This window comes from Rhipicephalus microplus, chromosome 7 (genome assembly GCF_043290135.1).
Source record: "Rhipicephalus microplus isolate Deutch F79 chromosome 7, USDA_Rmic, whole genome shotgun sequence".
Taxonomy (NCBI): domain Eukaryota; kingdom Metazoa; phylum Arthropoda; class Arachnida; order Ixodida; family Ixodidae; genus Rhipicephalus; species Rhipicephalus microplus.
Window position 1 is genome coordinate 101,494,875 of NC_134706.1, and position 15,692 is coordinate 101,510,566.

Consider the following 15,692-nt stretch of genomic DNA (forward strand, 5'->3'; position numbering starts at 1 on the left):
AAGTAAGGGCAAGAAAATGCGCATGTCTGCAGCGCTCGCCGCAGAACTGCAAAAGTGCACGAATATTCACATGACGTACTGGTAAAAAACACTGAAGAACAATCACTTCGTTAAGATTAACAAACTGCACTTTAAAAACTCAAATGTGATATGTTTCGTTGTCATTGGTTTATTATTAGCGGACGCTATCAAGGTAGCAGTTTTTGATAACTCTGTTCGTTTAGTCTATAAAACTAAAAATTACATAGTAGTTTATGTTACTCGATTGAAATCTACGTGGGCCCCAGCAGACTCCTTTAGAATTTCTTACGTCACGGTTTTTGCACTGGAATCTCAAGTTAGCGTCACCACTCGCATTATATTTACGCTCGTTTCTCGCTTTCAAATGTCTTGTTGGGATAAAAGCAGTATTTTCGGGATTGTGAAATGGTACTTTTCTAATAAACGGAAAATTGTTTTACTCGTTAGAGTTCGTTTAAAGAAGCCACCTGAAGGTTTTGAAAACCGACGAACACGACGAAGTGGTAGACAGGCGCTTCCTAAATCTTAGGAGAAAAGCGTTAGAGAACCAACTTGAGCAGAGTAGATTTATGGTGAGAAAATAATAAAACAAATTGCGGCTCTACAAAAGCAAATTGACTAGCACATCATCTCGCTCACGAAAACAAACTGGGGAAATGTCTGTCAGGGGTGAAATATAACAGTTGGGGTGTGGCGACTTCTTCATTACCGCATATATCCCGATAGCACAGAGGCAGTGTTTAAACAGCAGGTAAAAACATGGCGCCTCAACGAGGCGGCCCCATGAATGAGCATAATAAAAGGAGCATAGAGGTCTCTAAGCCGAGCGTAGAAGAGCATAAGAGCATGAAAGCTCGGAACAAATACATTGATCCCGCCGCATTCAAAACCGTTCACAGTTATGTAAAGGTAAAAAAGTCGTCTTCAGTTACGCCTTTCTCTCTTGCAGAGGTGACAGCGGAGATTAATCGGCTAAGGACTAAAGTCGGGGCAGGGCCAAATAGAGTGACGAACAAAATACTCGTTAAATTTGTCGATATGTATATTGATAACCTCACAACGTGCTTGCTTAAGAGTTGGGAAAGTGGACAACGTCACAAGAGTGGAAACTTCCAAACGTGACGTTGATTCCACGCCTGGTAAAAACACAGTTTTGAGGAGTTCAGAACAATATCACTAATGTTTTGTTTGGGTAAGTTTAAAAGCTCGTCGTTCCGACGCTGTTCAACATTCACATGAAAAAAACTTGTCTGTGTACAGACAACATGATAGGTTTTCGACCAACACTCTAGACTTTCGACGCTATGCTACAGCACAAAGAACAAATCACAGACAACCCAATTGAGGCAGCAATTGATTGTGACGTTGCTGGCTGTGGCGACTGCATTTCAAGCTCCGTTGTTAGAGCGGCCGCCGTAGACGGGATTCAATCCTGCGACCTGCGGTTCAGCAGCCGAGTAATTTAGCCGCTATACAAACGCGGTGGGGCACCGGAGGTTAAAAGAAAATGTATATATGTGTTAAAGGAGAATTTGTGCATGTGTGTTATGAACCCGCCACTGTGGTCTAGTGACTAAGGCACTTGGCTGCTCACCCGCAGTTCGGGGGATCAAATCCCAGCTGCGGCGGTCGCATTTTCGATGAAAATTGATTCATTGATTGATATGTGGGGTTTAACGTCCCAAAGCCACCATACGAATTTGAGGAACGCCGTGGTGGAGGGCTCCGGAAATTTTAACTACATGGGCTTCTTTAACGTGCACCCAAATTTATGCACATGGGCCTACAACATTTCAGCCTCCATTGGAAATTAAGCCGCTGCAGCCGGGATTCGATCCCACGACCTGCGGGTCAGCAGCCGAGTACCTTACTAACCATAGACCACCGCGGCGGAGCATGGAGGCAGAAATGCTCGAGGCGCGTCTGTTTATATTTTGGTGCACGCTAAAGATTTCCAGCTGGTCGAAATTTCCGGAACACTCAATTACGGAATCTCTCATAAGCATATAGTGGTTTTGTGACGGCATGACCAAATTATTACTACTAATATTATTGCATATGTCATAGAACGCTGCGTCTTAGGCTATACAACTGCTATAAAACTATACGATAGGTCAGTAGTCGTAGTAATAATTTAATTTCGAGATTGTCATAAGCAGTGGCTCCGGAAATATCTACTGTTTGGTGTTTTGTTGTTATGCACGGACATCGCACAGCATATGAGCACATCTCGCACGCGTATTGTGCTTTTACCAATACCCATTCTGTAATGTTTACAATACACAACGCCTGAACAACAATTTTTTACGAAGTATCCGGTAGCTGACCTCTGAAAGATGTTTGAACAATTAACAGTGCTGAATTGTTTTCTTTTCTTTACATTTTTCAGACTAATGGTGGTAGCTGGACCAGCAAGTAAGTATTGTCTTGCACTGAAACAAATTGCGCTGCGCTCACTTAATTAGAATTAGTGTAAGTCGTAATAATATGCGCAATTGAGTTGTAACGGTACAACCATAAAAAGCCTGTATAGTAGAAATTTAGGTGAATTACCCTCAACTAGGTTCCCTAAGAGAAAAAAATAGGTAAGGTGAAAATTGTAAAATTCAGGATTCAAAGCTGAAGTGCCTGGAGAGAGTGTTTGTAAGCGAAATTGTGATCAAGCATGCAGCTTTTCTCGAGGTTTCCACCTCGTGGACTTGTTCTTTTTGACAAAGCTTCTTCAGGTGATCAAAAGTGCAGCGAGCCATGACCTCATGGCGCTCTTGACCACGTTGACGCACCACACCCAGCGGCACATTTCCTGTGTAAAGCTACAAAGTAGAATAGAAGCACATGACAGGGTATTTGTACAAAGCTTCCATTCCGAACATGTGTATGAACGAGTTCAAGAGTTTTCGATCGAAGCAAGGATCATGCATCCCCCTTACGTGTACGTCAGGTAGGCAACCGAGCTGTAGCAATTTACAAGATCATTAGACGACTCGAACCACCAGGAAAAATTAGTCGAGAACCTTCCGCCTACAATTTGGTAGTGGTTCGCGTCGTCAAATGTTCTTGTACAATGCCTCGGCTAGCCCAACAAATTTTACTCCAGCCAATTACTGCGGGCTGAAGTAAACAGTTCACAAGGTGGACATGAGATTTGCGTCCATTAATAAGCGTTTCCATTATTTCTTACGACTGCGTCAGTTCTCATTTGCGAGCAATTATTGCTACTCCTTCAATTAAAGCGTACTTGAAGCAGAGAACTACACGAGCAGGGAATCAGGAGACATTAAATGGCTCTGCTCGGCGAGCCAGTTCCTACTTGGCAGAGGAAAGGGCTGCATGTGCACTACACAGGTTTGCAGAATGGACGAACTATTGCACTTTTCCGCATTCATGTTTGTTGTGGACGCCATCATTTTATCTTGCAAGTGGGTATCATTGCAAAACTGGTAGACCTAGCAACATGTAACGCACCATTATTGATACGAGACCCAAGTTTGCACTATGATAGTGTTTCATGAAATATGCCCTAAATCTGACCGACTGTGAAACTTGCAGGACAGCGACGCTTAAATTGACGAAGGAGCTCAATGGGCAACACGTGGACATTATAGTGAAAGGTAAGGCACGTGGCACACAAAATAAATAATGTAGTACTGATGAAATTTCGCGTTCGAAAGGCAGCCTTTATTTACTCGGCGCCTTAGTATACATTTACGTTTTTCACACAAAGTTTGAATAGCGTCAGTTGCGGTGCTATTTTAATTCGATGGTGAACAGCATGCGGGGTCTCATCAGCACGTACATTACCTAGAGACATCGAGAGTACTATGACGCGTTTAGTGATCCTTGCATGCTGGCTTCATCACCATAACCGAATATTCACTAGGAACAATAACGTCGACCATCTTTGTGTCGTCTTCGTGGTGGCTCTGGGAAAAGGCAAGCACTTGAGACTGCAAGCTCATGTTCATACGATAATTGAGAGATGCGAAATAATTTCTGAGCAATGTGGACGGGGTTCCCAGTGGGTAAATTCGAAAATGATCGAAAATTCTCAGTATAAGTACCCAAAATAACCACGTCATTTAGCATTATCGTCAAATGAGTAGTCGATCAAACAATAGCAGTATAATGATTTATCTTTATTTTTATATAAAAAACTGGCGTTTAACCCACATGCCCAAACTCAGAAAAAATGACAAAACAAATATTTAAAAAGTGAAAGCTTTGCTGCAAATGCGTATAAATAAACGCAACAGCAACAAAGTGGAAGGTAATGCATACAATGACGAGTAGATAAAAAGGTACCTCACACTTTTTACGCACAAATGACGCACAAAACGTACTCACAAGTACAGATGAACGTGAATTGATGTCTAAGTTGTTACTTCGGTGTGTCTGAGAAGCGCACCAGTTGCGCTATTGGAGACTGTGCAAAAATTTCAGTGACCTTTCTGCACCCGGTAACCACAACAGTATAGTGCAAGTGAAAGCCCAGTGCCAGCCAAGGCGTACAATTGTCCCCAACGTGAGATAGGCAAGCGCACGGGTGAGCATCAATCCTGCCCCCTTTTCACGGGCAAAGTACTCGTGCGAGATAAGAGCGTGCGCCGCCGCGTCAGGACGATGTGGCGATGCGCGCTCTTTGCGCCATCTTGCTGGCCATACTGAAAACACGACAGTTTCTCCCGAGATGCCCATCACAAGTAATAATGGTAGATATATATAGCTCTTTGTTTGAACTTAGAAGGAGGTATTTTTGAGTAGTTCAGTGGCTAACGCCACGCGCTCACCATTCAGAGATTCCACGTTCAATTCTGCACGCCGGAGTCTTTCCTGAGCTATTGGTCTTTCTTGGGTTTTACTATATATAAATAGGTATATATATTCGGTGATTCATGGCAACGCCAGTGGCGAAATTCAGCTGACAGTGTTCACATAAATGTTATTGCCAAAAAAGTGCATTTCTATCCTCAACAGAAAGCTCTGAAGCATTTCGTGTGCACTCAAACATTGCTCTTCTCACAGCACTTGATATGTTTTCCTACGAGCTCACACTGTCACTTTATTCTAATAGAGGACAATGTAGTCGGTGTGTTCAAAGCAATTATCATGTTGACTTGCCGGTTGAGGGCTTCGACCCTACTTCTTGAAGGAGGCCACTGCAATGGGCCTCTCAAAGGGATGGTGATCAATGTTTATGCAAGTGCTGAGCATTGTTCACCGATGTGTTGAGAAGGTAGCTAAACAAGGAAGAGTAGCACGTTCTCTACCCATGGCCAAGCGCTACACTTGTCTGCCCTGTTTTCACCTTTCATATAGGAATTTTGCTTAGCTACCAGTAATGGTTTATTATACGTGACTCTAAGCTTCAGTTTCTCCTGAATATTGCTTCACCTGCTGCGTTGGCAGAACATCACGACATTGGAGACTAAAGTAACAATAACGTTATTTATCCAGTGGCGTACTATTACTTCGTTATCCGTTTCTGCGCGTAGGCTTCATGAAAAGTTAGCAATGTTTAGGCTTGTTCACGTTGAGAATAACACCTGCTCAATGTCCTGTCAGTGGCGCTAGTCATCAACTAAAGGTATAGCGATGTTACAGTGTATCCAAAAAGCGACCTATATGAGAAAACTGGGCATATAAGGGCATTATGCAAAAGCCTGGGAATCAGACAAAAATTCTTACCCACTCACTCTTTCTCCAAGCCACAGAGAAGAAGGTTGATTTATGCGTTTCTTTGTTTATTATTTTTTGGATTTATTATTTGTTGAATATTTAGTTATTTTGTACCCTCCCAGCAAGTGTATTGAATCTGTTAATATATGTTCAGAGCGCCTGTCTATATCCACGGAGAGTAAATATTTTCACAGATATTTCTTTTAGACAATATAGCGAACAACTTACTGAGAGGCACCAAACACTGAAACAGTTATTCCTTGAAGCCACACACTGAAATATACGCGCAGATTTACTACAATAACAAATTACTTAATTTTGTTGCTGATTATACTGTGATGTTAGCCTAAGAAAACATTCTGTACATTAAGCGTAAGTAACTGATGTCAGAATAGATAGCGGGCAGTATGAGCCACGCGCTAGCAGGGGTTGGTCAGTACGCCCGCCCCTTTGTCACTGTGTCTTTGCCGGGGTGCCGTGTGTTGCATGCAGGTACCTGGATGTTTACCGCTTAGGGCGAGAAAATGTGAACACATCGGCCGTAACCGTATTGATAGTACAATAACACATGACGCATCACAAAAGCTTCAAACAAGTTGCCTGTAGTCCGATATTTATATATGCGCCCGTCTCTGGGATCTTTAAATTTTAAATAATAGCCAAACATGTTCAGCTAATCACTGTCACTTCTTGGCTTCAGGATGTTGTCATGCTTGCACTGAGGCTCTTTCGGACCATGACCTATCTGCCTGATGTAAAAGCTTCCACACGATGTCAAAATCTCACACGTGAGACATCCCTTCGCAATAGCTTGTAGCATAGTTCGTTGAGTGCTCTTTCCACAAATATTCCAGGCTTTTTTATCATTCTTCTCACAAATGCTGTTTAAATTGTTGGAGCCAAAAACATATCACCCCGAACCATGCAGCAGCCTTCTTGATGCAGTGGAAGACACTATGCACGTGCAGAAATACTCGGTGTAGTGTCTTGAGGGCTTGGACGGATGTGTTATCTCGCAGACCGCAACCGCAACAAAGGAGTTCTCGTCAAAAAAGGCAGTATTTTTCTCGGTAACCGTATTTCTTGAGCCCTTGAACTGGAGACATACAGCTGCTTGTGTCCGAGTCGTGGCATAGCAAACTGGAGCGCTTTCAAGGCACTACAATAATGAAGTGATGAGATGCAAATCAGTCAGGGATTTCGTTCAAACACGCTGAATAACGCGAGAGATTATGGTGTCAGCGAAACTATATTTCTTTGTGTAATGATTGAATGTCTAAGGCAGCATCGTATTCGTGGTTATTTTTAGCTGTTTTAACAATCAACTTTTAGTCTACTGATCTGCAACCTGGACATAAACAATACAATATGGATGACTGTATAGTTGTAGTTAAAAAAAACCTAGCGTCAACAAAACTTGTGCTCCATTTGTGTGTATTTATGCAGGTTCACCACGCCTCACATTTGAGTTTTTTTACGCGAAAAATAAATGCCTTATTATGGGAACAAGCTTGCCTCCAACAGGCGGTGCGTATACATTTTTGCATGCATAATATCAATATTGTAACTATTATGTGTATGTGTTTCATCAATTTTCACATATTTTCATGTGTACTCATAAAGTTTCCGCATGAGTGTAAAGGATAGACGCATCTTAACTCTTGCTAAGTGTTTTTTCTTTAAGCTATGCTTTTCTGTCAGCAGTCAGGTCAAGTTTCTGCTTCTCGCAGTAGACAATCTAGCGCTTTTCAAACAATCTTCTCTTATTCTATCTGGCTGATACGTTGTAAAATGAGGGTGCCACAAACACTGAAGTCTCTGCGTATGCTAAATTAATAGGTGTAATGATGCTAATCCGTTCCTTCTCAAGCCAGACTGGCGGAATACTGGGGAGAGACAAAGTGTGTGCAGAATGCTGTGTCATTTTCACTAGCTTAAATATGTAGTATAAGAAGTCTCCTTAACATATGCTTTAGATGGTAGAAGCGTAGATTCGCCCCAAGTGCCAAAGCATGTGAACATCGCATGGGGTGAGTGTGTTGAAGGCCCATCCATTAACAAGTGCTCACACATATAACTGCACGGGTTCACGTGTTGCCATACGCAAGCGTATTTTGTTCTCTTCTGAACCGCAAAAGAAACATCCGCGGCGTAGCTGGCATATAATGGCTCTACCTAAAGAAATACAATCTATGATAGCTTTCCTCAGCCATTTCGACGCATACAGTCAAATATTTTTTTACGACATGCACGGTGGACACATCTGTCGAGAATAACAGCAAAGCTATCAGTTAAGAAGTCAATGCGCACAGTTCCCGAATGCGGTATCGCCCCCAACTCTGGAAGGAGAAACTCAAGCGTTCCGCAAGTTCTTTCTTGAGTCACTCCATCATTTCTTCTCGTTTATTGTCTGTAATTGTCTCTTACTATCGATCTGTTTCTTTTTCTTGCTACATTTCTTTCTGTACGCGTTCCCGCTAGGGCTGTTGCAAGCTACTAGAGACAAGTGGGCACACGTTTTCTGGGAGCGAAGTTGCAGACGAAGAAGAGGGCAGAGAAAGCAAGTGTCGGTTTATGCCAATGACAGTGTACTGTTCACTCACTAAGGACTAACAACCAGCTTAAGTTGCTCCATTGTCAAAAGCCTCAAGGCCCTCCATGAAGTATGACTTTAACTGGATGATGAGAGGGGAAAAATGTGGTCAGTGGGTGAGGGAAAGAACATTATTAGGCCCACATTAGAAAGCGATATAAGGGGGTTTATTGACCAAACCCAACTGCCAGGTTTCATGGGCATCAGTCACTGTCACGGGCTCAGCTCTTCGCCAACGTCGTTTTCTAGCTTCTCCGACTAGATACTGTCTCCCTCTATTTTTTCCTCACTACACTTGTCCCGGTGGTGAAAAGAAGTTATCCTGGCGCCTCATGGCGCAGCAAGCACAAGGGGATCAGCTGAAGCAGCTGATGTGGACTATATCATGACCATGGCATCGTCTGTCATCGGCCGGTGTCACTCGACCGTCGACGTAGTTGACCGATGATGTGCACTGAACAATGCAGTAGGGAACATTGTACTTACGTGCAAACTTTCGGGAGATGACGGGGGACTGAAATGGGACTGAGAGCCATACAAATTAGCCTGCAGGGAAGCTGTGAGCAGGCTTGTCTTGGCCAAGCCGTTTTTTTTCGAAGACATTGTGCGACAGACGTAAATGAACGTGCTAATTGGCGGAACTATTCAGTACACTGAGCAAGTTCGGAGACTGGGCGGTATTCTAAACCAGCTGGGCAGTAAGCAAGTATTGTGTCATGCGTAGAAGAGCGCTCCATTTGTACAGTAGAAAAAAAGGAGAAAAATCAGTAGTTGTTTGCGTGGCGGCATTACACGCATTTGTCACGAAAGGGATCACCGAGTTCCAATTATAATGGTCGGAGGATATTTACATAGAAAGCATATCACTGAACATGTAGTAAAAGCGCTCCATAAAATTGTTTGTCTGCAGCTGATGGCTCGTAGTGGTGCGATGAATAATATTGCACTCACTGAGAAGCTCCTAGACAACTTGCGATGGAAACGAAAGCCCATGGTCACTAAGCATCTCACGTGGCACGCCATGGCGAAGAATAAAGCTATGCAAGATGAAGAAGGTGAGACCATGAGCAGCAGCGGCTGGCAAAGCAGCAATTTCAGAGTAACGGGTGAGATGGTCAACGGGCAAGAGAATCCAGCGATTTCCAGCAGGAATGCAAGGTAGTGGGCCGTAGAGGCCTATGCCAATTCTATAAAATGGGCGAGATGGACATGGCAATGGTTGTAATTCGCCAGAGGCACAAAAAGAATTATTCAATCGCTGACACGCAGTGCAGGAACTGATGCACTTGCGAACGTACGAGTACATTCCACGCAGCCCTGTACTGTACCACAGCCGTGATTTTGTGTTAGAGGGTCCACTTCAGCGGCAAGAAATTGTGGGTTTGAACCCACCTGCACACCAGATACCCGCTGATTAGACAAAACGGGCACACGCGTCCTCCGGTCTGACTCACGTCTTTCTTCAGAAGTTAGGTGCCTGTGAAGGGAAGCTTACGCCATTCAAATACCGTATAAACATGTCGGCATAAAATGAACCCTGAAAAGAAAGGTGAAGAGTGTTCTGGTACGCCGTGAGAAATCGCCGAGGAACCTTTGTTCACTGCCGTGCTTCGCACGCAAACTCAAAGCCGCACGTTGCTCGGTTTCCGCTCGCAGCTTGTGTCATGGACTCGGCTCTTCGTCATAGTCGTCTTCTGGCTGCTTCGACTATACACTGTCTCTCTAAATTTTGCCCATTACAGCGAGGTTATTAGGCGTCACCTGGCGAGGCCCATTTGGACATGGTTGGATGGATAGATGGATTGATATGGCTAGATGGATTGATATAGTACCCTTTAGTTCGGGTGGTGGCTAAGAGCACCAAGCCGTAATCCTTAGTGAACCAAAAACTAGATTTACCTCTTTTTTACTTTGAATAGTGAGGGTGAGGACTGGTACTTTGCAGTGAAGGGTTTAATTTTCACTCGTGCATTGACTTTAGCCACCAATCAGATAACCTCCTTTTAGGTGATTCTACCCGCTTAAAGTCTATTGTGTCCTCGCTGTCCCCAAACCCCAGAATTTTGATAAACTCTGCTCCATCATCCCTACCTGTAGAGTGAAGCCATTTACCAAACAATATGAAGTGTTCGGCAATTTCCTCCTCCTTTCCACACGCCCTGCGTACCATCGCTACTCTTACGTATTTGGTCAGGTTAAAAATGAAGTCAGGTAAGGTTAAACCTTAGCGCCCTCGCGCGGACCCTTTAACCGTTGTTCAGAATTCGAGAGGTGCGGTCCTGAGCCCTATTGATCTCTAGAGTTTAATTTATGGTAAAAACTCGAGAAGCGAGCCAAGACGTCTTAGATAGAAGCAAGCGCTTGAGAATGATGTTTCAAAATGAAAAAGAAAGGAGTTTTAGTTTGGCATGCAGTCAAATGATCATGGGGTGTCACTGATTGTCACGCCAGCTTGCGTAGACGACGAGGGCGCACGGTGTTGCAGCTTACTCAGTTCACTGTGCGGGCACTCAGTGCTCGCTGCCTACGCGAAACTCACGACACCAATGACCATGTTCTTCACTGGTCTAGCATCAAGTGATGAAGCAGCGGAATTCCTTCGAGCCACATGCGTCCGCTGGGAAGTCATCACACCCTGCACTTGCAGTGATGGGCTGTTTAGCTGCACATGCAGGAAAGACATAGTGGCGCTGTTTCGGTAGAGTCTGTTGACAGGCATTTCTCTGCGCCCTTCCTTCGATAAAGAGGCGCGCGCGTGTAAATGGCAGACCTTTTAAACACAGGCTAGAACTTCAATGCAGCAAAAACAGAATCGGCCTATTGGGATAAACATGAAAGATGTCGTTGCCCTACTCGTTCATATGTACAGGTATTTGTACTATTTGTCGTAGATATGTCAGATAGAGCTTTGAATCACGTCTCTTCGGACCACTGCACAAGCCAACTGTAGTACATGGTGGTCATATAGCTACCAGTTGTGGTGCCTTGCCACCGCACGCCTGGCACCTGAGTCCCGACGCTGCCTCCCAACAATAGCATGAACTTTTGCCTTGAGAGCTAAACAGAGCAATGCAGTTCAAGTTTAGCATAGAATTTAGAAGTGAGATACATGGTAAGCATAATATGAAGCTAGTTAATGAACCACCGGTTGTATTGCTCAACTTTTTAACAAACAACCAAGACCGATAGCGTTTACACTTGTTGTGACCGTTCAACTTGATGACATGAATACCACTGCCATACAAAGTGATATTATGAATATACGCTCGAAATACAGTGTGATCATGCCTTCACTCTACTGCGGCTCTGGTCATAATTGGTGACCCTCAGGGCTCAATTCTCGGGCCCTTACTCTTCCTTACATATGTTAACAATCCACCGTGGAGAATGTCACCATCCGTTCATCTATTTGATGTTTACTGCCTCTCTTTATTACTGCATAATTACAACTAATGATCACAAAATTTCACAAAATGATCTATTTCTAATTGACAATTATTATTGTGCAGTGCGGTTGATGCAGACCAAAGTTTTCAAATGCAAAATCATTCGCGTATCTTGGAAACAGTCGAACACTTAATACGTCTACAATTTAAACTGAATGAACATGGCATGGTTCCACAATTACAGATACCTTGGCGTGCTTATTTCTAACTCACTCATATGGCCGGTTAACATTACACACTTGGTCGTTGATGAACAAAAAACTTGGTTACATCTATAAAATTGCGTACTTAACCTTCGTTCGCACGAAGCTCGAATACGCATCTTTTATTTGAAGCCCTCACTGAACCTATCTGAATAAAGCATTGAAATCCGCTCAGAATAAGATTTTCCGGTTTATCACCTCCAATTACAACCACAAAAGAAGCATACCTTTTATGAGTGATTCTTTAGAATTGTAGAATCTGGCTGACCAGCGTAAGTTTTGTCGACTTTCTTTATTTCGCATGTTATAAAACTCTTTTTCCTCAATTGCGTGGCTCCCACAATCTCCCGCCCGCTATAATCTCGGCGGCTATTTATTCCCTGAAGCCACCAACAACGTATTTTCAGTAGGACCGTTGCATTCAACTGTTCATTTGTTCCTGTCGCCAGGAAAGAATGAAATAACTTACCGGGAGTCAACGTCTCCGAGAGTCACTTGTGCGCATTAAAACAGCTACTTAATAGTCACCTAAACAGGGCAGCTAGTGAAAACTCTACCACAGTCAATGTGTTTGTGCTGTTGTATGTGTAAATTTTGTGCGCACAATTTTTACACTTTTGCATTAAAACAGCTACTTAATAGTCACCTAAACATGGCAGCTAGTGAAAACTCTACCACAGTCAATGTGTTTGTGCTCTTGTATGTGTAAATTTTGTGCGCACAATTTTTACACTTTTATAAGCAAATTTCTTTACGTCTGTTCTAAGATCTAGCCAAAGTACTTCTCCATTGGCCCAATTATTCGGCATTGTTAAATCTGCAACAAAGCGCATTATCCATGGGGTGTTACTGAATTTCCAGTGAATACCTCTGCATGTTGGTATTCCTAGCAATGAAGAGGCCGATCGCCTCGCTTCAATTTGTGCCCGCAACGAGCGTGACTACCAAACATTTCATGGTTGTTTGACATTGTTCGTCTACTGATTCACCGTCACTATCTAATACAGCATCCTGATCAGCGTGGGACAAGCGGATTGTTTAAACCTCACATTCATAGTCGAGGATTGAGTCACATTGCAACTGCCCTTGTTATACTAGATAAGAGTCGGTTATGTGTCAGTACGCGAAAGAATATACAGTCAAAGACCTGCTGACAGTCCGACATCTTCGTCGTGTGGCTCCTGTGAAACACTCAAACACGTCATCTTAGAGTGCCTTAAACTCCTTATGCAGCGAGCACTACTCAAAAAGAACTATAAACTGATGGCAGTTAGATGCATGACCCTTGATGATTGCTTGTTCGATAAATAACGTGCTTCTAGGCGTGACCAGGCTCACGGAGTCCTTTTAACTTTCTTCACGAAGACGGACTTGGGCAACACGTTTATACACATTTTTATGTGACTATTGATTTTTTGAGCGTGTGTTTTTTTTTCTTTTCAACTTTCTTCTTCTCTCGCTTTCTTTCTTATCCCATTTCCCTTTTGCTCCCCTTTCCGAAGGAGCAGGCAGGTGTGGTGCTCCTATCGGTGGCAGTTGTCAGCTTCTTCCCCCTCTTTTCCTTGTCTTCTTGTGTTCTATTTGCTGGAACCAAGTAATAATAATAATAATAATAATAATAATAATAATAATATAATAATAATAAAAATATTAATAATAATAATAACTTTATTTCGAAAGCTGTTACAAAAACACAGCACAGTTTACGTGCACACCATAGCTCGTCCTCCGCCGCCGCGACTCGTAACCACTAACGCACAAAATAACGAAACACCTTGTAAATAAAAACCAACAAGGACACAATGGGATTTGAACCCGCATTCCCTGCGTACCAGTTCAGCGATTTAACGCCTAGCCATGGCGGTACCTGGAACTCCTTTCTAAATTGGCCTTCCGCAGGCGTGATGCATAGGAATTATTTTCGTTAGTATGTGTTGAAAAGCATTTTGGGGCATCCAACAAACAACAAACTGGGAATTGCGCAATGAGTGGGTTGTGGAATGCTCCAACCTTTTACAAAGCTTTGTATTTTTCACCTATTATCTATGGTGCATACCTACTTTGGAGTATTATGGAAATTCAAAGTCTTCTGACAATTGTTTTTATTTTTACAGTCAGCCAGAGCACACAAGATTTGGCACAAAACTCGTTGCAAATATGCAACAGGTACCCCAATTCTTTGATGAATGACGAAAGATCACGTAGTGAAAGCCTGCCTACCACAACATGTATAATGGCGTAGGGGTTTCCCGGCAAAAGTGCTCGCAGCAGGTACCCAAAGAGTGCTAAATAGAGACTCTGAAAGGGCGCTCTTCAAGCTTTCGCTGTGACTGGAAGAGCTGAAAGAGCGGCCTTTCATAGTTTTTTTTCTGATCTGAAATGCACTTGCAAAATATTTTGTGCCAATTTTTTATGAAGTGGCTGGCGATGATGAAGAATTAGGCCCGAAGTGGGTTTTTACCACAGTTATAATATCACGCCTGGTTGTTTCTTTGCTGTTATAAAGCGCTTTATCAATCAAATTACCGTGATTCCTTTCCTGACATCTGGCCTGCGTAAAACAAGTTTGCAAACGAGCTGAAAGCACTAGCGTGGCTCATTGGTAGAATACTGCGCCAGCGCGCAGAATACCTGGGTTCAAATCCCACTGCTTTTTTTTTCACATAGTAATATGTCCCCCCCCCCCTCCTTATGTAATTGTATCAAAGGTCTTTAAGGGTCAAATAAACGATGATGGTGACGATGAGCCAGCTCAGAGCTTAATGTCTTTTATTTGAATAAGCAGCTACTTTGGCCGCTATACAAGAAGTGGCAATTTACCCCCGACGGGTGAGCGTGCATGGATACTAATCCAAACGCTCTCAGTCACATGCTACGAGTAATAATTTGCGTTGCTGTTTGCACTTTTATGCAATTTTGATTGGTGAATATTGTTGAAAGGGAGCGAGACGATCGTGCCGATACATCTCAAACGCAAAAATTTACTATATGCAGCCTAGGGCAATGATTCCCATTTTCATAAAAAGCTTTATTTAACCGAAGCTTATTCAACTTGCATCCTAGTTGCAGCCTGGGATATATGTAAGAAAAATGAACATCTGCCATAATTTATACTAATACAGAATTCGTATCAAAATAAAGTTGTGATTATATCTTGTACATTGAGTTGAAGATATCATGAATTGCCATCGGTAATTAGGTTGCAGCGAAATTAAACACTAATAGATGGTTATGCATTCACATTTCAGAGAAAACAAACTGTTTGATTTGGAGCACGCAAACTGAAAAAGAGTGCGTGTCTATTGCTGAACAATTCTGTGTAAAGCCAAGACAGTTCACATCAAGTCTTCAGGAATGTCCCAGATGGTAATGTCATAGCTACGCCACCGGCATCAACTTCTAGGGAACTTAGCTCTTTTAGATTGCCTTCGAAGTGCTTCTTTGCAAACAACTTGTAAAGTTTTTTTACCCTTGGGAAGTAATAAAGTTGCCTAATTAAATTGGAGGTTAGTCTATGTTGCTTCGTCCTTTTTCCTTGATGTCTTTTCTCCATTAGGCTAGCAAATTTTATTGTAACTGAGGTGAACAGCTGCTTCTGGAGCAATTCCAGCACCGTCTCTGGTGTCAGCGTCGTTATTTGTGAGCGAAAAGTTCTCATCTTGCCTGCGGCAGAAATAAAGAAAAAGACGCAAACCTCCTAGTAAGAAATGAATATATCCAGTCTATACGACCTGGCAGGACTTATGTTGCAGA

At 42.9% G+C, this 15,692-nt stretch overlaps 1 protein-coding gene across 1 annotated transcript in view; it reads left to right on the plus strand.

Moving 5' to 3' along the window:
• The window catches only part of LOC142767580 (uncharacterized), a 49,795-nt gene extending 34,351 nt beyond the window's left edge, over positions 1-15,444 (plus strand). Inside the window, exons 5-8 of the mRNA XM_075869542.1 lie at positions 2,411-2,436; positions 3,571-3,632; positions 7,144-7,224; positions 15,188-15,444. Of these exons, the coding sequence (XP_075725657.1) occupies positions 2,411-2,436; positions 3,571-3,632; positions 7,144-7,224; positions 15,188-15,309 (291 nt within the window). The 3' untranslated portion in view covers positions 15,310-15,444. The remainder of the gene's footprint in view (positions 1-2,410; positions 2,437-3,570; positions 3,633-7,143; positions 7,225-15,187) is intronic.
• The last annotated feature ends 248 nt before the right edge of the window (positions 15,445-15,692 follow it).